The following is a 25,866-nucleotide window of genomic DNA, read 5'->3' on the forward strand; positions in this document are numbered from 1 at the left end:
TATTGGGGTGTGAGAGTCCCAGGCAGTCGGTCAGCGATTCTACACTACTCGTATATGTATTATAAAAGCACACCAGCCAGTTTACCAGTTTGCCAGCGTAGCGTAGCGCCAAGTAAAGCCCTGCTATGTTTAGTTTGCTTATTCTCTCTGTTTTATTCTACCGGCGCTTTCTCCCTCGAATTATCTAATTCTCGAGCTTCTCACAGCTCGAGACCCAAGAAAGAGATAAAACTATATATTGCAAACGTGCCCCGCGTTTATATTCGATCCGAGCGAATTTCGAAGGGGACATTACAATTTGTGTTGAATACCAAGCACACATGTGTGTAAAATAAAAATATGTATGCAGTTCCCAATAGAGCACGTAATTATTTTTTGCTCAATTTTAAACTTTGGTAACTGCCTAATGTAAGGGAGAAAGATATTCTTGTTTAACATATGTTCTTATTAAGGAGGTTCGAGCGAATCTAATGTAAAAAATAATTTCCAACTTTGAGCTTTGAAATTGAGTATACTTATAAATAAATACGTCATTTATCTAATCCCAAAATTTAAAAAAGATTCACCGTTTAGTTACTTTGATATTAAAATTTAACAATCACATGTTTTATCTCCTTATACACGGGCTCTTATGGCGGACAAACTTTTGTCGAGACTTTAATTATTTTTTTCAATATTAACCTCCCAACTTTAACGGATAAAAAACTATACACAAGAAACTTGGATTATTGCAAAATATAAAAACAATTTAATAATAATACATTACCGATATAATTTTTGAAATATTTAAAGTCAAATTTTATGTTTGTAACTCGTTTATCGTCAGCCATTTATTCGAATAAAGATTTAACAACATCGCGTCAACAGCTGAGAAAAAAGAAAAGGATAGAAATATAGCTACACGGAGAAAAATTAATTATACTACCTGCTATACAAAAATAGTAACTCCTACTATCTAAAATGATAATAAAATTAATTAGTAACAAAATAATAGGTGGTATCATTTACAATTGTAATAGTTACTATTAATAATGGTAACGATTACTATCAAAAATAATAATTGTAATTATTATAAATTATAACTGTTACAATCGAAGATGGTAACTGTAACCATCTCAGATTGTAAAAATTCTGAAAGAAAAAATAATATAAATTTACTTAATTAAATCCTTTATTTAGATCCATATTTTAACTAATGTACATTTTTTCCTTTGAAATATTAAAATATTTTAAATTCCCTTGAAATTTTTTTTTTGAAAATTTCAAATTTTTTTTTTAAAATAAATGAATCCACGATAACGCAAATTCTTAATTTTTTTAATATTTTTTACTAGCTTAGATAGTAGTTATTATTATTACTGATGGTAACTACAACCATCAGGTTATATTAGGAATTACGATTTTGATAATAGTAGTAACTAATTAAAATAATAACAGTTATTATTACTGATTACCATCATACTAGTAGTAGTTACCATCAGGATTGTAAATACTACAATTCAGATGGTTTACTTAATTATTTAAATAATATTTACTACTATCGTATTCAGTTAATACATTTTAACATAACTAGATAATGAATTCTACTATAAAATTTTCTCCGTGTACAGAAAGAGAAATTTTTAACTCACACACTTATCCACGTCTCAGTTATGGGTATAATCAAGCGCTCTATTGCCAAATCTGTTTATTTATTCCGGCAAGTAGTAAATACCCAAGTTATTTCATTACTTTACTTTATTAAATAAGTAAAAATCATCAATTATTAAATTGTTTAAATTATTTTAAATTAAAATAAAGAATTTTGACGATTATTGGGGAAACTAAAATCCGAACAAAAACAGTTTCACTGTAAAAAAAATCGCGCCAAGTCCACGTTCATAAGACTATTAAGAAAAAAAAATTTGTTTTTTTCTTTACAAAAATATATAAAATAAAAAAATTAAAAAATCCAAGTAACCGATATGATTGTTTATGATTTTCAGAAATTAAAAAAAATTTTGTTACAAATTTAAAAATTAAAAAAAAAGTTTGGAACGTATTTAGTGTGCGCGGTTGCAAAATTTAAAAAACTTGAAATACACAATGACGCACACCAAGTACGTTCCAAAATTTTTTTCTTAATTTTTAAATTTATAACAAAATTTTTTTTAATTTCCGAAAATCATAAACAATCATATCGGTTACTTGGATTTTTAATTTTTTATTTTATATATTTTTGTAAAGAAAAAAACAAATTTTTTTTTCTTAATAGTCTTATGAACGTGGACTTGGCGCGATTTTTTTTACAGTGAAACTGTTTTTGTTCGGATTTTAGTATTTTTTGTAATTATAATAAAAATTTACAATTGGTACCAACTTAATCAAATCTCGCGTTGGTTGCATTTTTTATAGCAAACTATCCCCTTGAAACTACAGTTTATGTAAAAATAATTCCAGTGCACCCTGGCGGGTGTAGATGCAAGCTGTGAAATATCTATTTTTAACTGTAGTTTCCCATCTAATGAAGGATTACTATGCATTCTCGAATTATTTAGTCTGTGGCAGATCACTTTGCCCATCGAAAAAAAAGTCAGGATCGAAATTTTTGCGTTGCTATAGTTTGTGCTGATTAAATTTAATAATTTCAAGTAGATTAATTGTTATAAGTGAATATAATTAATTAATAACAGTCAAATAAAGTATGAATTACTGTTATAATATACAATTTAGGAAAAAAAAGTACCGTAGAATTAAATAAAATTTTACAACCTCAAAATACCGTTCTGCTTACAGTAAACACAGTCGGTAGTCTGGCGCTCCGTTTACAGCAGATTTGAACGGAACTTGGCGCCAGATTCTACTGAATCTGTGGATTAAAAAAAAATTTTAACATTATTTTGACTCATTAGTTACGCTCGAACTTCCTTAAATATATTTTCAGAGCAAATATTTGGTTTTAATTTAAATACATTTGTAAAAAAAATATATAATGGCAAAAAATTCCATCAGGAAATTTGGTAACAACTTCCCGATTTTTGAAAATAATATTTTTCCTCAGGAAGCCGAATATTTATTTTCATTTTTCCTCGACTATTTGCTGGCGTCTCATCGCGCCGCAATCTCCCCTGTATACAAATAAATCAATCAAAATATATCACATAAATTGTCATGTTCATTTAGACAGTGAATGACTCTTACGGAGATGACTGAAGCCCTCTCACAAAGCTGCATACTACACACTGAAATTCTGTTTTTTTTTTTTCACAAATCTCCTATAAATCATACAAACATACATACATAAATCTAGAGATATACATCTAGAGCCGGGATTGGATGCCGATGTATAATATCACTTTGTCAATACATCACATGCCTATCAGCGGTGTTTTACACATGCGGTCGTTCACATACATCCACGTTTTCTTTCATCTAATTATACAAATATTTGTGTAACTCGATATCGATTATCGCAATATTTGTTACTTGTTATTTATTCAGTCGATTAAACTTTTGCTTTATATCGAAAATTGCACTAGCTATATCAGAGATCAATTCTAGTGACGTTATTTATGTAAGAAAAATTTTTTTTTACCTTATTATGTCATTTTTTTTTTTTAATTAAAATATTATTTTAAAAAGAGCATTCATTGTTTTTTAAAAATTTCAAAATAAAAACATTTTTTTACAATAAATTATCTGGTAGAAAATTTTTTTATATAAAAAAAATTTTTTTTATCTTAATAAGTAATTTTTTTTAATTAAAAAATTATTTTAAAAAGCACATTCATTTTTTTTTAATTTCAGAATGAAAACATTTTTTTACAATAAATTATTTCGTAGAAAATTTTTTTATATATAGTATATTACACACCTAGGGAAGTAAAGTAAGAAATGTCTCAGATCACATGTAATTGTCGGCCGAGGCGAAGCCGAGGTTGACAAACATGTGATCTGAGGCTTTCTTATTTACTTCCCGTGGAGTGTATACTATTTTTTTGCTCGGCGAAGGCAGGAAGCGGCACTTTCGTTTAACGCAGCGGGCCGAAAGTTGACGCTTTCTGCCCGTCGAGCAAAAAAAAAAATTTATAAAAAAAAATTTTTTTTTTACCTTAATATGTAATTTTTTTTAATTAAAAAATTATTTTAAAAAGTGCATTCATTGTTTTTTAAAAATTTCAAAATGAAAATATTTTTTTACAATAAATTATTTGGTAGAAAATTTTTTTATATAAAAAATTTTTTTTTCATCTTAATATGTAATTTTTTTTAATTTAAAAATTATTTTAAAAAGTGCATTCATTTTTTTTTTTAAATTTCAAGATTAAAACATTTTCATACAATAATTTATTTGGTAAAAAATTTTGAAACATCATGGTCAGCTTTTTTGAGGCATGCAAAAAAATATCGAACCTAGTGTCCGATTTCTAGCAAACTAACTCAGTAAATTAAATTATCTAGTAAAATTAATTGCCGAAAGCAAAAACAAGATTTAATAATCAATTAATGAATTGAAACGATAGTAAAAAAAAAAAAAAAAAAAAAAAAAAAATGAGTTTGTATTCAGAAAAGTGGAGTTATGAGGAGCAAATGATCGAATCTCGTGGATTTTTAGTAAAAGTACTCAGAATTAGTGTGTAGAGCAGTCAGTAGTCAGTACTGGCCATTAAAATTGCAATTATTTTAATTGGAAATGCTCGTTGGTTTGTACGAACGCCCTATCTACGAATTGTACCTACAACGCAACTCCACTAACTGAAACACTAAAAAAATTTTATTTTTATTACGGTTGTATTTTAATTATTTCTCTGTATCGCCACCTACAGCAACAGCATTTCCCTTTTACCTACTCGCTCACTCACTCGCTTACTCTTATTCTCTCCGTCGATCTGCATTATATTATACACGCGCGATAGCGCCGGCCCGTGAGATATGAGATAGTGCTTTCGCTAACAAAAATCCAGACTCCCAGAAAACAAAAAAAAAGCACTAAATAAACGAGTAGAGTCAAGAAAGAGTTAGCAAGACTACAGGGGGAATTATTATTATTCACTTCGATGCCTAGTGCTCTTTCACATATATTATACATTATGCATACATCATATTCATACATTTTTATATTATGGATATATACCACAACTATTATGCTTTTTATTTTTATTCATTTTCTCTAATACAAATTTCTAAAGGCCTCATTGCCTCATTATCCGTGTTGAATAATTTTTCAATTGAAAATCCTTCATTATTTCCCTCAACTTTTAATTATAATTATAATTAATCACATTTTTCTATCTCTCGATCTCTATATAAGAGGAGGTAGGAAGGAAAACAGAATTTTTATTTTTTTTTCTGTGATGTAAGTGTAATTATTTTAATTGTTTCATTTTATAATTATTGGACTCGAGGAAAACTCAGACGGCAATTTATTCAGAATGATTGTTTTTTAATTAATCGATGTTAAAAAAGCGATGGAACTTATTCTGGTACTGAATGTTCTACTGATTATTGTATGGTAGTTTGAAATAGTTTGAGTGGATTGAACTCGTGAAATTTTTCGATAAAATCTAGACTTTAATGCTGGGGAAACTTTATTAAAATAATTTAGATTATTTATATTAAGCAACTTTGCAGTCACTATGTGACTGCCGTGAGTTGTGAACTATAAATAAATAAAATTTTACTTTATTAAATAATGAGTTTTGTTAAATTGCACTGTACTTTTTTAACTATTGACGTTTTTAAAGATATAAGCTCATCCCGACGTTACTCTCATCAAGAGCTTTCATTTGAGTACCCACATGCATTTTGATATATTTTTCACATGTACATATATATAATATATATTAAAAATATGAAAAATTGATGTGGGTATTCAAATGAAAGGTCTTGATGAGTGTAACATCGGGATGAGCTTATATCTTCAAAAATATCATTAGTTGACAAGATAGCAAAGTCAGTTCTTAATTATTGACATTTTTAAAAATATAAGCTCATCATGATGTTCTCCTCATCAAGAGCTTTCATTTGAGTACCCACATGCATTTTGATATATTTTTCATACATACATATATATATAAACATATAAAATATATGGAAAATTGATGTGGGTACTCAAATGAAAGCTCTTGCTGAGTGTAACATCGGGATGAGCTTATATCTTTAAAAATGTCAATACTTCACAAGATACAAGGTCATTTCTTAATTATGCATCTAGAAATAGAGCATTTTCGAAAACAGCCTAAATACTTATCATCATAAATTGGCTATTGGTAAGAATGCTATGAAACCTTGAAAAGGCACAAGTTCAAGTCAAAACTTTTCCAACGATACCAAATTGAATCATAAAAATCCATTTAATCATATAAATACACTGGTGACAAAATTTTGCTTATTCTCTTAATAATATAGATTATAAATTTCTATTAGTATTATAAATTTTTTTTAAAATAACAATAATAATGATTTATATTTTTTTTATGATTCCAAAAAAATATAATAAAATTTTTCAGTATAAAAATGAGTCTAGACAGTAAAGAATCCAATAAAAATAAAAAATAAACCATTGACTTCTTCTTCCAATAACCACCTAGCAGTGATTAAATCACCAATTTACCAAAAAATTTTTCTCAACAAACCGCAAAAATCCCAAGTGTCGCCGGATGGACAGGATCCACATATAATAACATTTTTCTCCAAGAAAATAGCAAATAAAGCTTCGTCCAACCATAACTAATCTCAAAAAAAAAAAAATAAAAACAAAGACAATAAAATACCATACAATACAATATTATATAATATTAGAATTTTGGGAGCTGCGGGTATCGGAAAACGAACTCACGTACACACACGAATGCATACATCATGCATACACACCACGTCTGGCCCGTAGTTTCGAGAGCCATAAAAGTTTATGGTGTGTTCGCATCGACCGAGTCCCGGAGTCTCTCTTTCAGTCGGGCATTCTCATTCTCGCAATAGTCTCTCTCTTTTTCTCCCTTTACCCCAAAGCTCGTCGCCATGGCAACGGCTCGCACAACCCCCGACAGTACTGTACTACCACTACCTCTACTGCTAGCACAGTGAAACCAGAGAAAGAGAAAGAGAAAGAGAAAGAGCCAACAGAGTTGAGAGCAGAGTCGGCAACGACAACGACGTAGACGAGAGTTCCTGGGATCTCTCGTTTTATTTCCCCTATATATATATATGTACCAGCGATTTCCTCCATTGGTGGGTTGGTGGGTACAAGCCAAGTAAAACTACTACGAGGAGAGTAGACTAGTAAAGTACCTAAGTAAAGTTTCACATTTTTTTCTTACACACACAAATATACTCTGGAGATTTTTTATATTATATATTGTATGAAGTGTGAGTGAACCTGAATATGACACACACTCACATATATATGGAGCTATAACTAATATATAATAACGAAGGTGTGCATGTGAGTAACACCGTATATATTATATATAGCAGCCTTGAGCAGACTCCCCTGGCTCTTATCAGGACACTCACGACTCACGAGCGTCGAGACGTCGAGATATAAGAGTATGGTATAGAAAATAAGAGTAATGTTTGAGAGTGATGGAGAGATAATAGAAGAAGATGGTTAATGTTGCAGTATACGGATCACGGATCAGATCGCGAGAGTAATACAAGATGTCATGTCTTTTATTTGCTTTACATTACAATTTTTCACCTTCTTTTTTATTTTTAGAAATCGTTACTTTACTACACCTTAGTACTTTTCAGTCATTATGTCTTATTCATGGTATTCATTTGTGACCGAAGGATAAGACACATTTTGTACTGAGGATTTTTTGGAGTCGAAATTTTAATTATGGGATAGCAACACGGAAAAAAGTAAACTGTAATAGTCACTCGGATTCCGGTTAATTTTTATAGTTTCAAACAGTAAAGTGGACATCGGGGTGGCAAAAATATAAATATTACAGAACTTAGTGTAGAAAGTATAAAAGCCACAATTTATAATTTAATATCCAAAATAAGTGATTAGTATCTGTCACTATAGTAAATAACGACTCTTTCATCTTAAAAAATTACAGTTTCAAACAGTAAAAATTACCATTTCAATATATAGTCGATATTATGAGGAGAAGGGGAACTCAGATGAAAGAGAAGGGGGTCTCACTCTGGGAGAATTTAATATTTGAAACAGTAAAAATTATACTTTTAAAATATACATTTTACTAGTCCAAGCAAGTCAATAATTACAGTTTGATTTTTAGCGTTGCGTTTAAAATTTACCATTTTACTTTGTAAGTATTGACGTTGCTTGTATTAGAAATTTACTAATTTTATTTTATACTTTTTACATATCAAGATCATTTTTTAGGTACGAAATGATAATTATCAAAGTCTGAATTCTTAATTATTATACTTTAACATTTTAGACATTTACATAGCGAATATTACTGTTTGAAATAGTATTTTCTTCCGTGTAAAGAGTAAATTGTATAATAAAATAAAAAGTATTTTCTTCCATGTAAAGAGTAAATTGTAATGTTTAAATTGTAAATATTATAAAGTGAATAGTAAAATCACGATTTTACTGTTTGAAATGGTAATTTTTAGCAGGTGACTGTTATTTATTACAGTTTACTTTTTTTTGTGTTTAGATTGAACAGAATTAGTTGAATTGGGATACAATTAATTAGATTTCTTGATAAATTTCGACGTAATTAGCAAATTGTCTGACTCTATTTCAGAAAGTTATCCTTTGATCTGAAGAAATAGTAAATTGAAAGTTATATGGGTGATTCTCTGTAAGGATGTTTTTCGCTGTCCCAGGCATTTTTTTATTGGAAAAATTGTTATTTTGTTACTAAAAAACAATTTTTACAAAAGTAAAGAAACATTTCTATTTGGAGCATTGAAAACTAAAATGAAATAAATTTTGGATTTTTTTATATAAATTCGTAAACCACCGAAATAACAGTCCCCCTGTGCTGTCCCATTCCCAAAATTAAAACTTTAAGATTAAATTTTAAGTTATTCGTCCACAATATATAATTTGGTCTATAATGTTTATAAACCTAATTAGTCAACTAACAATCTTCTTCAATAAAAAGTACAGAATATTAATTTGTTTCATTAAATCCATTAAACCAAAGTTTGTCCCAGGCATTTTAAGAACAGTCCCCTGCCAGAAGTTCAAAGCAAAAAAAAAATCCAGCGTGTTATTTTATCTTTTGTAAGGTTTATAAGGATCTAACTAGCCTTAAGTTAATAACCATAGGGCTGTTAGCGCTTTATCGCCATTTTATTTAGTGTCAAAACACCGTTTGTGCTGAAAATATGTGTCTGGGCCACTTCAAAACTCAGTCCCTTGGCAACTATTTTTATTTATAATTTATTTATAAAATTGGATTCATAAGTCTTAATATTATTCTAATTAATGCAAACATTCATTGAGGACTTTAAAAGTTGAATGCATTGAAATAGTTTGCTTGATTTTTCTCAATTTGATAAAAAAAACAGTCCCCTGGCAAACAGTTCCTTGTCATGTTATATGGCAAAAGACACACAAATATCGAAAAAACAAAAATTAATTTGGCTGTTTATTTATTATCATTAAGCTGATATTTTTATAGCCCTTGTTAATTTTTTTTCTAATAAAATCAAAAATAATTCGGTCGGACAATTTTGTACAGATTTAAGACGTCCTTGCAGAGAATCACCCATATACAAAAAAAATAGGAAATTGATTTTTTTTTATGTAAATAAATTAAACAGTTAAAAATTTTGCGTCAAAAAACTTAGTGTTAAATATTTAACACTTTTATGTGTAAATTCAACATTTATTTGTTTAATCAACACAAAAAAGTGTTTAAATATTTAACATAAAAATTTTTAACACAAAATTTTTTGACGCAAACTTTTTTACTGTGTAATTTAAAAATTGTAACGTTGAATTTATTTTATTTAATTACTTAAAATAGTTAATAAAACTTTTTTTCATTGTTATTTTTTAAAAATGACTTCAATGAAAATTTTTAAAGCAACGTAAAAAATAGTTTGTAAAAAATTAATTAATTATTAATTTTTCTGTTTAAATTTTCAACTAATTATCAAAAATAAATTATTTATTTAAATTTAAATTTGTCATAAAAAAACCTGATAAGTAAATTTAAAACATATTTTTTTTTATCTAATAAAAATAAAAAATTAAAGTCATTAGAAATCATTTGTCCAAACAAAAAAATAAACATACAAAAAAAATTTAATTAATAACAAAGACTGACAAGTTTAATTTCCTTTTGTACACCGCGCCGCTACGTTTAATTTCGATGAAATCGCCTCGAGTGCCGGCGTTTCATTTCACGACGGAATATTTCGCGAAAAGTATTAAAAAAAGGAAAATAAAGAGTATAGATACAAGATTGATAGAATAGAGGGTGAAGAAAAAATCAAGAAACTAAATATATACATACGGTGTGTGGAGATGAGTAAACTCTTTTTTTTTTTTTTTATTTTTGGTAAGGGGTGAAGAATACCAAAAAAACAAATAAAGAAGCAAATGTACACAGATGAACGTCATAGTCGGCCGATCGTAAACGAGAGCGGAAACGAATGAACGAGTGGTGCAGAATAGAGCAGGAGCTTGAAAGAACAAGTGCCGAAAATGAAAGTCAGCTAACATCGTGGCGGTCTGAACTATTCGCGACTGAAGATCCGCGACTTGAATTTTTTTTTTTTTTTTTTTCTGAGGAGAACGCTTGTTATTTAGGCGCTTGTACATCTCCAAGCGTTGCATATATGGATGTAATTTATGTGTATGTGCATGGATCGGAATAACAAGAACAGGGAAAAGTTGGGATACAATGAGAAGTAAAACGAAAAAAAAAAAAGAAATGCAAACTTTGGCCTTAGATGAGATATTTGTATTTTGTAAGGGTTTGAATTTTAGCGGGACGATTATTCGTCGCGAAGCGAGAACGCGTGATGATTGCGTTCCAACTTTGTCTTTTCATCAAAATATTTCTTTAGAATAATAAATATTTTTCTTTTTAGTCGAGTCTTTTCTATACAATATACGGGATTATTGTTTTTATTTGACTTTTGTATTTGGTAATTCTTTGTTTGGATTCGAGCAGCATAAGAGAAATAGCAGAGGACAGGAAAATAAAAATCTTACATTACATTAGTGAATGAAAAGTATTGCGGGGCTTGTTTATTAAAGCAAACAACTAACAGAGTGCATAAGAGTTGGTTTTATCCATTTAAAGGTAAACGTTTTTGTTGGCGAACAAAAAGTTTGAAACAAAACCACCAGAGAAGAGTCCTGGTAAATTATTTCGGATAAATTACCTCTGTTTATTTTTTATATACCCATTTGTTGCTGGTTGCTGTGTAGTAAAAGCTACTCGTCGACATTCGCTGTTATTTTTTATTGTTTCTTTTATTAATTTTATCGGCCGCAATGGACTGAAGTTCATTACTGCACTCGAAGAATTTTATTTTCATTTCAATTACTATTATTTTATTAGGTTCTTGGGTACTTTTTGAATTTTATTATCAAGTTGGTTAATTAACTCATTTTTATCTTGGAATTATATTATAATTTTTATTTATGAGTTCATTTGTAAATATTTTTTTATACTATTATAACAAAAAATTTTTCTATAATAATAATAATTATAATAATAATAATAATAACTAGCAATTTTGCAGTCATATGTGACTTCCGTGAGTTGTGAACTATAAATAAATAAAATTTTGCTTTATTAAATAATGACTTTTGTTAAATTGCACTGTACTTTCTTAAATACTGACTTTTTTAAAGATATAAGCTCATCTCGATGTTACACTCATCAATAGCTTTCATTTGAATACCCACATGCATTTTGATATATTTTTCATATATAAGGTAAAAGCCCCAATAGATGATCACGTACCAGTATATGATCACTCCATGTATTTGTATATCTATATTCACAAATATAGGTATACAAATACATTGAGTGATCATATACTGGTACATGATCATATATTAGGGCTTTTACCTTACATATATATAAAATATATGAAAAATTGATGTGGGTACTTAAATGAAAGCTCTTGATGAGTGTAACATCGGGATTAGCTTATCCCATAATAAAATTGAGATAAAATGTATGTGAAACCAATTTATTCGTGATGTGATTGGTTGAAAATATTTATTCTCATTCTGATTGGTCAAAAGTGAATATAATATACATAAACTACACATAAATATAACATGATAATAAATATGAGGCGCGCGCTTGCGCGCGCAAATTAAATTCTAGTATCTTTAAAAATGTCAATAGTTCACATGATATAAGGTCATTTCTGAATTATGTTAAATCACACTGTAATTTCTTAACTATTGACATTTTTAAAATTATAAGCTCATTCCGATGTTTCATTCATGATGAGCTTTCATTTGAATACCCACATGCATTTTGATATATTTTTCATATATACATACATATATATAAATATATAAAATATATGAAAAATTGATATGGGTACTCAAATGAAAGGTCTTGATGAGTGTAACATCGGGATGAGCTTATATCTTTAATAACGTCAATAGTGGACAAGACACAAGGTCATTTTTTAATTATGTTAAATTGCACTATACTTTCTTAAATATTAAAGTTTTCAAAGATATAAGCTCATCCCGATGTTACACTCATCAAGAGCTTTCATTTGAGTACCGATATGCATTTTGATATATTTTTCATATATACATATATATAATATATATAAATATATGAAAAATTGATGTGGGTACTCAAATGAAAGGTCTTGATGAGTGTAACATCAGGATGAGCTTATATCTTTAAAAATGTCAATAGTTCACAAGATACAAGGTAATTTCTTAATTATGTATCTAAAGATAGAGGATTTTCGAATGCAGCTTAAATAATTATCATCATAAATTGACTATCTGTGAGAATGAAACCTTGAAAAGGCACAAATTCAAGTCAAGACTTTTGTAATGACACTAAATTTCACTAAAAAACTGATTTTATCATATGACTATCCTGGACACAAAATTTTTCTTATTCTCTTAATAATATAGATAATAATTTATAAAATTATAAAAAAATATATTAAATTTTTACGAAATATCTGAGTCCATAACAATCTTTAAAAAATGAAATTAATCAAAAAAATAAGTTGTCAATTACACAGCCCCTCAACGATCCCTTCAGATTCCGTAGGTCGTTTTTTTGTGTTTACTATAGCCCTTCGTACCGCTTTCGCGATCCCTCAAAACTTCAGAGGTTTTTTGCGTTAAGTATAGTAGCTCTTAAAAATGGCAAATGAGCAATTTCTTGAGCAATAAAAATAAAAAACAAATTACAAAAAAAAAAATTATAAAAATTGTCAAACAAGTAAAAATAAATAGACATACAGGACATTGTCAGTTGGAGTTAGAGATTAAAGTATAAATAAATGAAAAAAGTAACAGAAGGATAAAGGAGATGTAAAAATAGTGGATGTAAAATAGTTGTAAAAAAGGTGTTTAACTTATCTATTTAACAGGGTGGTAGCAGACTACCGCTTAGCCGTTTGTTTAAACAAACGTTAATTCCTTATGGACGGTTCGGGCAAAGGGAACTTGAGAGAGGGCGAATGATAATAATAAACGTTGCGCCCTCGAGTCTCTGGTCGTGTGGCGGGACCTTTGATCTCTCGCTTCGTTTGTGCGTTTAAACACGCTTTTCCGAGTACTGAAGAGCTAAAGAGTAAAAAAAGACCTAACCGGCTAGGCTGAGAGCGAGTCCAAGATCGCGGCAGCAGGCTCAAAAATTAAAAGAGTCAAGAGTCGCTCTCAAGTTGTACCGAGCCAGATACTAATACCGACTTGAGTTGAGTGAAAATTTTACTGGGCGAGCTTAAGGCAAGTTAAGAGACCTTAAGAAAAATGTGACGATTCCTAACGAGCTTGTATTTATACTTTGTGTTTATTTTTATTTTTTATTTCCTGAACTTAATAGCCTATCAATTAATTTAGGTCTTAATTTTAATCCTCTTCTGTTCTATTGATTTTTATTTTATTATTTTTTTTATTCACACAAAAAAATAGGTGTCCCGTGAAAGAATCTTCTAATATGGCCTGATATGCATATAAATAATTTTTTAATATTGCCATATAAAACCTGATGTGTCTTGATCTACATAATTTTTAAATAAGATCATATAAGGACAAATCAGGACACATTCAGTCACATCAAAATATATTAATCCAAATATGGCCATATTTTACCATATGAAGCCATATATTTAGCGATATGGCCAATTTACATTTAAGGACATTTATGGCCATAAAAAAATGGCCATATTTGCCATATAAAGCCATATATGTAGTGATATGGACAATTTATATTTAAGGATACATATGGTCATACAAAAATATGGCCATATTTTGCCATACATGTAGTGATATAGCAAATTTACATTTAAGGACATATGTGGTCATACAAAAACTATGGCCATGTTTTGCTATATAAAGCCATATATGTAGTGATATGGCCAATTTACATTTAACGACATTTATGGTCATACAAAAAATATGGCCATATTTGCGATGTAAAGCCATATATGTAGTAATATGGCCAATTTATACTTAAGAACACATATGGTCATACAAAAATATGGCCATATAAAGCCATATATGTAATGATATGGCCAATTTACATTTGAGGGCATATATGGTCATACAAAAAATATGGCTATATTTTGCCATATATGTAGTGATATGGCAAATTTACATTTAAGGATATATATGGTCATACAAAAAATATGGCCATATTTTGTCATATATGTAGCGATATGGCAAATTTACATTTAAGGATATCTATGATACAAAAACTATGGCCATGTTTTGCCATATAATGCCATATATGTAGTGATATGGCCATTTTACATTTAAGTACATAAATGATCATACAAAAACATGGCCATGTTTTGCCATATAAAGCCATATATGTAGTGATATGGCCAATTTACATTTAACGACATATATGGTCATACAAAAAAATTTGGACATATTTGCCCCATAAAGCCATATATTTAGTGAATTGGCCAATTTACATTTGAGGGCATATATGGTCATACAAAAAATATGGCCATATTTTGCCATATATGTAGTGATATGGCCAATTTACATTTAAGGGCATATATGGATATACCAAAAATATGGATATACTACGACATATATTTGGCCATACGTAATAAAATTTTTTATTTCAGGCCATATTAGAAAATTTTTTCACAGGCTGATATGGCCTAATATGACCAGATTAAATCAGGGAATATACGGCCTAAATAAAAATTTTTCCACGAGTATCTCTAATTCCTATTTATTACAGTAAATATTTACTCTTTGCTCGGTTAAATGTAACATTAATTATTTTACCATAAAAATAGTAAAATATTAATTTAAGATTGAATAAAAAATGAAGCTTGTTACTATTTAGAATAGTAAAGATTAGTATTTTATTTCAACCCCATGAAACTAAGAACTGAGAATATTGACGGGCTTTATGTTGTTATCATTATAAACTTGTAAAACAAGTTGACATCTATAATGTGATACATATCGATGAAGCCGCAAATGTGTATTCGATACTCGTAAATTGCTTTTGACTCATCCTCATCACTCCCCCATTACCATTACACACCACACACTATCAACTGAGAAGCAACCCCCGTATCCCGTATCCCGTATGTTATTCTCCTCTCTTGTCCTCCTGCATTCTCTCTTTATGTCGTGTACCCACGTCGACATCTACATCAGAACATCACCGACCAATCGTAGCGCAATTCTATTTACACAGCCTTCGGGCTTAATCCGACTCGCAAAAACTACCATCGTCTCTTTTCTCTCTCTCTTTCCGACTGAACTTTGCGACAAAACTCACGAGTCATAACAAAAAAGACGAAAAACTAAAATTAAACCAAACATTATAAAAGAGAAGAGGGTTAATTTTATTCTCCCAAAAAAGCTCGCATCGATTGTCCTGACGTTCTGCGCTACTCTGTCTGTATACCGAGTGCACTCACGTCGTCTCAAGATCTTTCCATTCCCTTTTTTTTTATATTTCTATTTCTACTTCTACTTCTGCATCCCTTTTTCTCCTTATTTTATTCGTTTCTTCTTCTTTCTTTAACTCCAATCTATCTTTGTCGTTCTATTTATTATCTTCCTTTTTGTAGAAACGATTCGATTAATTTTAAACGACCAAAGGGCTCTGACATTAGATACTGCCTTTTTACTCTCCTTTAAATCAATATCCAATCCGCTTAATGAAATTCTGGGTTTAAAGAATTCTATGAGAGAAAAACTCTCCAGAATTTATTAATTTGTTTTACATTGTTTTTATTCCGAGGAGTTTTAAATCAATAATAATAATAATTTTAATGAATTACATCTTTAAGGAGGTCCTTTCGCCATCAATGTTAAATGAAAAATATTAGATTATGCATAAAATTAAGTTTTATCTAATAGTTAAAGTCCTTATTTATCTACTAGTGAAGTTTAATTTATTCTTCACGTTGCAAATTTAAAAAAAAAAAATTTCTAAAAATGTTAGTATTTTTTCCGAGTCTTACGAGAAAGTCAGACCTTAAAAACTTTCTCGAATTTTGGCATTAACCACCAATTAGATGGGGTGAAAAAAAACTCAAAATAAGGTTTTCGAAATATTCAGATTTGATTTTTTGCAATAAAATATATAGGTTGCCGTGAAATTTATGGAGAAATTAAAATTATAAAATCACAGAAAATTTTTGAGTAACCTACATTTAAATGGCGTCAGAACATTTGGCAACGTTGCGTAGCGCGCGAGCTTCAGACCATTCAATAAATTCAAACTAAACTTTAACGCACTTATGTTTTTCATACATACTTATTAATTAATTTATTGTTAACAAATTTTCATATTTCATAATTGAAAAATAAAACAATAATTAAAAAATACTAGCATTTTTGCCATGAGACATTAGAATGTTATGGTTTTATGACTAAACATTTTTAATTAATTTATTTATTTACACTAAATGCAAAAACTTAAACATGGTTAAAGTTATATTGTGCAAATGAAAATGTAAACAACCGATATATAGCGTTGCCAAATCGCGGACAGGTTACTAACAGCTGATTTACAAGAGTCAAATTAATTTTTGTATTTGACCATTTTTTTTAATGTTCAAAATTTCAACGATTAATTCCTCATATACTATTTATTTTTTAATTTTAGGAATTTTTATGGGTTTTTTATTTTAATTTATCGAATATTGACTACTACAGTGGTTGTGACTCAACTAGAGCGAAAGGACTTCTTTAATAGAAAAATAAAATAAAAAGTATTAAATAATTTTCAAACCAAAAAATTCATTTTTTATTTAAATAAGAGTCTGGTGCTTGATAAAATAATTATAAATATTTTATTGAATTTTTTTAAGAATAAAGCTTTAGAAAAAAAATTCTTAAAAAATACCAAACGCTTTTTTTACAATAAAATTAATTCTTTTTTATTTTTTAATTAAAAATTATTTTCTACTTTATAATTTGATTTGTTCGTTAATTTTTTAAATTAATTAATTAAAATAAAAATACATTTAACTTTCGGAAAGTAATTGCAGATCTACGTTAAATAAATAAATTTAATCAGCTAATTGTGTTAATTAAAAGTTAATGAGAAATAAAATAAATAATTAATGAAATGAATGAAATTTAATGTTTCAGGGATAAGCGAGTCGCGGGTAGTTCTGGAATTGCCAAAGTTTCCTTCTCCAGTGCGTCCTGGTGGTGAGGTGGAATTACGGTGCCACGTGGATGGCTCCGGTGAAATGAGATACGAGTGGTTTAAGTTAGTATTTACGTATATATAGAAGTATGTAGTATGTATGTAGCAATAAACAGACACTTGACAAGACACGTCACGTTTTGGTACTGTCACTTGTTCGCTAATTATCGTACCACCCTACTTGAGTCTCTAATGAATAAAACAGCGCGAGTGTATAGAACTTGAATAGAAACTCGAGTTGAAGCTGAAGCTGAGCCTCAAGTGAGCAGGGAAACATGACGAGCCGTGTCTGATATATAACTTTACATTTACTGATTTTCACTTATTCTCTCCTCTAATTAATCATTTTCATTGTTTATTTTATTGTTTTTCTACACTGAAAAAAGCACTAAATTCAAAAACATACTTCTCTTGTGCTTCAAGATATTTTCAGTTTAAATTGATTTACAAAATTAGCTCTTGAATGAATTAAATAAAATTTTTGAATGCTCAGAAAATTCTCCAGAAGAATTTTACTCTGTAAATTTTTGATACAAGGCTAAAAATTTTTTTACAAGTAAATATTTACTCAAATAATTTACTGTTAAACTTTTAGAATTTGTATTATGTTAAACTCTTTTCTGTTAATTGTATTAAATGATTTTTAGTCTTAGATAAAAAATTATTTCACTTGATTCAAGATAAAAAAAAAATTTTTTGCGCTTAGAAAATTTTGAGAAAGATCAAAATTATTTTATAACAAGAACAAATTTTCTTGGCTCAAAAAAATTTGACTTGGTTCAAGAAATTTTTAGTCTTTCTTAAGGAAGTATTCTGGTCTAGAAGCATGAAATTTCAGGTAATTTTTAAAGTGCCATAAAAAATAGGCAATCAATATTTTTACTATCCATTTTTTTATGTTATTTATATTAACATTATAAGAATACAGAAAAAAATAAAAAAAGTTGAAAATTCAAAGAATTAACAAAGAAAATTAAAAAGGTTATTAATCTAGAGTAATGTCGCTATGGTTGGAACTACGGAAAAGTTGAAAAAAAATTTTTTTCACAAAATGGCGACTGCCTGAAAAAAGAAAAGAAAAAAAAACATTTTTTTTCCCACTTTTTTTAACTTTTTCAAATTTTTTAAAAATAGTAAAAATTGAAATTTGGGGATGACCGTAGTTCTAACCATAGCGACATTACTCTAGATTAATAATCTTTTTTATTTTTTTGTTTTCTATTGCTAGGAGGGTTGGAATCGTGGGTATCGTCATGTGTCAATTTTTTGAGACTCCCCCACTTCATCAGCTGCTAATTTTTTTAATTTCCAACTTTGTTTATTTTTTTCTGTATTCTTATAATGTTAATAAATAACTTATAAAAAAAATCGATGGTAAAAATATTGATTGCCTTTTTTTTACGGCACTTTAAAAATTACCTGAAATTTCATGCTTCTAGACCAGAATACCCCCTTAATATTTTTTTAAGCCAAAAAAATTTACTCTCGAGTCAAGAATTTTTATTTGACATCAAGTCAATTTTTTTTATCACTGTAATTTCGAATAGATCTATCAATATTGATTGGAGAATTTTTTAGTATCGACTGATGATAATATTACCTTACATCAATTAATAACAATGGTTATCGTTCGAAGGTTAAGATTTATTGTGCCAAGAAAACAAAAAATCAACACAAGAAATTTTTTAATTTTATCTTCTAATGTCACTAATATTTTTTTTAATATTTTTCTTGAATCAAAAATTTTTTTTATTATTCTCTAAGTTATTTTTCAATAATTTATTTGTTAATTTAAATTTGTTTTTTTTTTTTTGCATGAATAATAAATAATTACCAATAAAATCAATTAATATTTGCTCCATTTAACGAACAGGAATACTAAAAGCTTGATGACAAACGAGCACATAAAAGTGAAGAGCAAAAAGAAACTGCACATCCAGAACGTGAGCACAAAAGACAATGGGGTGTATTCATGCCTGGCGCGAAATGAAGCCGGATCCTCGCCTATAAAAGAAAGTTATCCGCTGGTAGTGCCCGAGAACGAGACGGCTACGATAAAAGTTGTCCCGCAGAATGTGATTGTCAAACGCGGTGAGCAGGCGTCAATGCACTGCGTCTACGAGAATGCCGATTCCGTCGAGTGGTATTTTAAAGAAATCGGACCACTCACCGACGAGGACGACGAAAGAATGGCTTTTGAAAATGGTACCCTGGTTATTCGCGCCGCTGAGCACCGGGATCAAGGTGTCTATGCTTGTCACGGTATCAGAGATGGCATAGCCCAGATTTACACCGCTGAGCTGCAGATTGCTTGTAAGTTTTACTTTATTCACGCTTGGATTTTATTTTATTTTATTCCGATCGGACAAATTCTATTTTTAAGCTTTTCTTTGTTCAAAAAATAAACATTTCATGAGAAGAAGTTTTATATTTATTTTTATATTTCAGGATAACGTTATCCTTTATTTATATATTTTTAAAATTTATTTTTAATTATTTATTATTTAAACTAGTTTGATAGAATTTTTTGTACAAAATTGTACTTAAATTAATTTGAAAGAATTAATTTTGAATTATAAAAATAATTTTTAAAAATTAAATCATTTTGAATCAACCATAAAAGTTCTTAAACTTAGAAATTATTCTTGATTTAAGTAAATTTTATTTAATTAAAAAATTTTTCTGCTTGAATAAAAATTATCGAACTTTATAAAACAATTCTTTTAGTTCTAGATTTTTGCTCTTAATACATGTTAATTGTTTTATCAATATTTCGACAAGGAAGTAGTGTTAATTCATTCAAATTATGAATTTCAAGTGTATCGCCTAGTACTTATCAATGTCGATATTAATAACATATCTACTTCACTGATAGTAATTAATACTTGACGCGAGTCATTGCCGTATCTTTGAATTATGATATTTACATATGTTCATTACTCAAAGTCTCGATTATTGCCGATTAGTTTTATTGATTGATAACTTGTTTGATTGATTGATAAATTTTTATTATTAAATTTCAATCCTACATAACTTCAATTTAATTAAAAATTTTGTATGAAAGGATGATAGTTGTGTATTTTTTCGTCTAATTAACTTCAATAAATATTTTAAACTACACTCAGTAAAAAATTTTCCGTTATTGCTTAAAAAAATATTTAACACAAAAATTTTTTAACGCAATGACACAAAATTTTACAAATACGTGAAAAAAATGATGATATTAAAGTTAGAAGTCATTTGATAATTTTTTTTTAACAAATAAATTTATTGTGAAAATTAATTTTTTAAAAACTGCATTTTCAACTTTTTAAAATTTCTACATCTCAATTTTTTTTTTCTATAATTTATTTATTAAAAAAATGATTAAAGGTTAATAAATATCTACTAAATAGTGTCTGATAAATATCAAAAAGGTCACTTGAAATTGACGTTACTAAATTGTTATAGTTTGTTTTCAACATTTAACTTTTTAAACATTTAAGCATTTACATTTAGCTTGATCCTTTTATTTTTATTTCCTCAATTATTAAATATTGTTCTCTTTTTCATCTTTATTAGATTTCAGAGATTATATTTATACTAATTAAATCAATTAAAATCATTAATTTTCATAAAATTAATCCTATCTGTTTTTTTTTATCTGTAATTTTTTTATATTTAATTTAATGACACTGAATTTATATAGTAGACGTCTAAAAATTTTTGATTTTTTTTTTTATTAAATTACAACTAAAAAGATATTTATAAAAAATTGCACTTATAATTTTTCAAGTTTTTAACATGTGATATTTTTTTTTTTAATTGTTTAATTGAAATTTTTTCGATAAAAAATTTCTAAAAATTTTGAAATGTCAGCTAACTTCATTTTCATTTAATTTAATTTTGCTACACGTGTACTTCAGTATAAACCTATGTATATTTTTGTCATTTGGCTATTTGCCTTGACATAAAAACTGAATAAATAAATAAATAAATTAATTTTCATAAAAAAATGTGAATAATTTTTAAAAATAATTTCCAGACTTACACAACCTATCAGACGCATCATTAGAGCCATCATTACCAGACCAAATAGCAGTAGTAGGCCAAGACCAAGAGCTCCAAGTGAGTTGCCTCGAGCCCGCAGGATTGCCAGGACCCCGCGTATTTTGGCGTGACCCGCGAGGTCACTTGATAAGCGACGCGGGGCCCGTTCGGGTGCAGGACAACACTCTTCTGATCGCGAAGGCCCGAGTGTCTGAAGACGGAGGCAATTACACATGCATCGCGGAAAATTTGGCGGGTACCAGCGAGATAGTAGTCCAAGTGATAGTTTCGACTCCCTCGACACTAACGAGCTCTCCAGAGTCGCTCTCAGTAATGGAAGGCGATCCTGCGACTCTGATGTGCTCCTACACCGGGATGGAAGCGCCGGTGACTCATGCTCAGTGGGTGAAAGACGGAGAGCCCCTGAAAGAAACCGGGGGACCCAGCAGACATCGCGTCACCGACCGGCATGGAAACGTCACTCTTCACTACCGATCAACGTCGCTCGCCGACAAGGGGAGTTACGCTTGCGAGATCCACACCAAAGGATTCCCCGCGCTCAGGTCCAAGCCCGCGACACTCAATGTCAAAGAAAAGCTAAAATTTTCACCGCCCCCCGTCGACAAGAAACTCGAACTTAATTCGACGACGAAAGTCTACTGCAAGGCGCAAGGCGCCACCAACCCCACTGTCAGGTGGATAAAGGAACACGAGGGAGAAAAGTTTCCAGATCACGTTCAGGACATTAATGGTACGCTCCACTTTAATGGCGTCCTCGAAACAGACAGAGGTCGTTATATATGCATTGCCTCCAACGCTCAGGGCTCCATCAATCACACCATACAGATTGAAGTTGTCAGTAAGTGTAATCTGGATTTTTCATTTTTTTTAAGGATTCTTTGATTAGATTTGATCCTAATTCAATTTACAGAAGTTTTTAAAATTAATTTTTTCTTATTAGACCTTACGCAAAAAAAATGTAAAAATTACATTATAAATAGTAATACACTGAAAAAAAAATTAACTTGATTCAAGAGAAAAATTCTTGAATCAAGTAAAATTTCCTTAAATCAAGAAAAATATTCTTAAATTAAGAATTTTTCTACTCAAATCAAGAATATTAAGTTCTTCAAAATTATATAGGGTAGAAGTACCGTTTGTGGCCATTTATTATTCCAATAAACGATAGAAATGAATTTATATGAATTAATAAACCATTACAAATTAAATTTGTTTTAATATAAATTTTTGAAAACTCAACAAAAATATGGTTATAATATTATAATTTTTTATAAATTAATTCAAATGCTAACTGGCCAAAAACGGTTCTAAGGTGGCCAAAAATGGTATTTCTACCCTACTTGATTCAAGAACATTTTTTTTTTCTATGTAAGCGTCGCTTTGTATAAAAAAACTAGAACAATTGCAGTTTTAAATAACATTTTTAAAAATTCAAACTTTTAATGTTAATTTTCAGAGCTTTCAATGTAATATTTATATTTTACAATGTAACTAAACACAAAAAAAAAAATTCTTTTGCGCCAAGAAAATTTTAAAGAAAACGAAAGTTATTTTAGAGCAAGAAAAAATTTTCTTGGCTCAAGAAACTTTGACTTCATTCAAGAAATTTTCAACCTTCCTTAACCCTTTAATACTCGGCCTTGACTTCCCACTTTTAGTTTGAGTCATAGGTCTTTTTCTTTAAGTGAGAGAGCTATAGTCTTTTTCCTCGAGAGGAGGCTAGAAAAATAGTAGAAAGGGACGCATGGACACACTATTACAACTCAACCGTCTCTCACACAACCGCATAACAGACTATGATTGGCTCTCTCCCCTAACAGCTCACACAGAGATTCTTTGCGACTCCAGAAGATTAAAGGGTTAATATTTTCTAGAGCCAAGAAAATTTACACTCCAGTCAAGAATTTTTTTTTTTTCAGTGTAGGAATTCAAATTGCGCGCTCTAATTCTGAATCAATAAGGAATCAGGGTCCATGTTTTCGAGTTATTTCGATACTAAGCTAATTTCAATCAACCATCAATTTTAATATGTAGGATTCTTACAAAATCTGTAATAATTACAATCTGAAACTGTAATTTTTCCAGTTTTTTATATGAAGCGCCACGTTACATTATATAATAATATTTTTCCCTTTTTCTTTTTTCCGTATTGAAACTAATTTTTAGGTTGACACGATAATATTATTATTTTTTTTATTATTTAATTTATCAATTAAAAAAATTTTCGGAAAATTTTATCGAAAATGTATTTGAATAATAATTAACATGAAAATTAATTAATTAAATTAAATATTTTTTAATAAAATTATCAAAGTAATATTTTGAATCTTTAATCTAAAATTTAAACTTGTAAATTTTATAAATTATTTTTTTAAATCAATTCAAAAAAATTTTTTATTGAAAAAATAATTATTTGTAAAATAATATTGAACTTTAAAAATATTTTTAAAATGTGAATTTGAAAAATGTGATCGAAAAAAGGAAACAGTAAAAATTTTATTTAAAATTCTTCTATTTATACAATAATTACCAATTTTAAATTCCAAAGAGAATTTATGGACCAAAACTATCCCTCCGTTATCGAAACTTATAACTTATAATCGACCATCCAAATTACCGTAAATCGGAAACTAATTATCGGAAACCCACAACAACGTTCCAAAAGCTTGTAACATAAACATGACCGAAAAAAAACTTAGTAACAAACTGTTTTTATGATTCAGTTGCTCCAAAATTCACGGAACTGCCTCAGAACCCAACAGAAGCCATGGAAGGGTACCCAGTGATGTTGCATTGTGCGGCAGAAGGCGATCCAACGCCACAAATCCACTGGGATAAAGACTCGACGCTAAATAATCTCGATGATCCTCGATTACAGGTTTTAGCAAATGGAAGTTTGTACATCAAAGAGGCTTACCTCAGCGACGAAGGAAAATATGGCTGCACAGCGGGTAACAGCGGGGGCTTGAAGAGGGTCGAGGTTCAATTGAATGTCAAATGTAAGCTTGTCATTATCATTGCAACAACCAACAACATCTTCCGTTTATTTCGATTGTAATACTCCTTAGTTCCCGACAGTTCCATTCATAATTTGTAATAATATCATCATAATATTCATAATCTATAGCTAATCGTCAACTGAATTTATCTTGACCTATGCAAACAAAGGATTAGATTAAATTATTTACTAAAATTCTCGCGGAATTAAATATTATTTATATCAAACATATAAATTTTAAACTAAAAAGTGTTGTACAAATATTAGATTTAAATCTAAATATTTACTTTATTTTTTGATAGCCGGCGATGGATACAGATCAGATATGGACGTAGAAAACTACGACGGCTCGATGATGACTAAAACAGTAACAATAACACTAGGTGTTGCTGGCGCCTATATGATTCTTGTCATTGGATTGATGCTTTACTGCCGCTATAGGCGCCGCCGTAGGAAGCAGCAGTATTTACAAGAACAGGGTGAAGGTTCGTAAATAAAAAACCGGTCTAAAAAAAAAAATAAATAAATTGACTCGAGAAAATTATGAAGACAATAATTATTTTGCACAAAATACAAATTTTTTAAGAACGTGCGCGGAAAGAACAAGATGACACTGGATATCATCCCAGATTATATTCAGTGATATCTGTGGTGAAAAAAAATTACAGATAGTAGCTAAAAAAATCCAGATTATACTCAGTGTAATCTGGATTATACTAGCTACTATCTGAAATTTTTTCACTCAGTATAATCTGGAATGATATCCAGTGTCATTTTAATCTTTCTGTGTGCATAAAGCTTAATAATAAGTAAAAACATATTTTTTAGTTTTGATAATGTAAAATTATTTTAAATGTTAAATTAAAAATTTTTTGTAATTGATTGTAAGGTTTTTGATACATTTAAAAATATTTTCTCATGGTAAGTATTTACAAGTGGGGTCAACTATTTTAATTTTCATTTTTTTGAACGAAACTTCTAGTTGATTTTATTAATATATTTTTTTTTTTTTAAAAATACATCAAAAAATGAACA

At 29.0% G+C, this 25,866-nt stretch overlaps 1 protein-coding gene across 1 annotated transcript in view; it reads left to right on the forward strand.

The window, feature by feature from the left end:
* LOC123259813 (inactive tyrosine-protein kinase 7-like) overlaps window positions 1-25,866 on the forward strand; it is a 48,012-nt gene that overhangs the window by 20,139 nt on the left and 2,007 nt on the right. Inside the window, exons 3-7 of the mRNA XM_044720528.1 lie at window positions 17,723-17,846; window positions 19,657-20,096; window positions 21,808-22,671; window positions 24,557-24,832; window positions 25,134-25,316. Of these exons, the coding sequence (XP_044576463.1) occupies window positions 17,723-17,846; window positions 19,657-20,096; window positions 21,808-22,671; window positions 24,557-24,832; window positions 25,134-25,316 (1,887 nt within the window). The remainder of the gene's footprint in view (window positions 1-17,722; window positions 17,847-19,656; window positions 20,097-21,807; window positions 22,672-24,556; window positions 24,833-25,133; window positions 25,317-25,866) is intronic.

The sequence above is a fragment of the Cotesia glomerata genome, linkage group LG2 (genome assembly GCF_020080835.1).
Source record: "Cotesia glomerata isolate CgM1 linkage group LG2, MPM_Cglom_v2.3, whole genome shotgun sequence".
Classification (NCBI taxonomy): Eukaryota; Metazoa; Arthropoda; class Insecta; order Hymenoptera; family Braconidae; genus Cotesia; species Cotesia glomerata.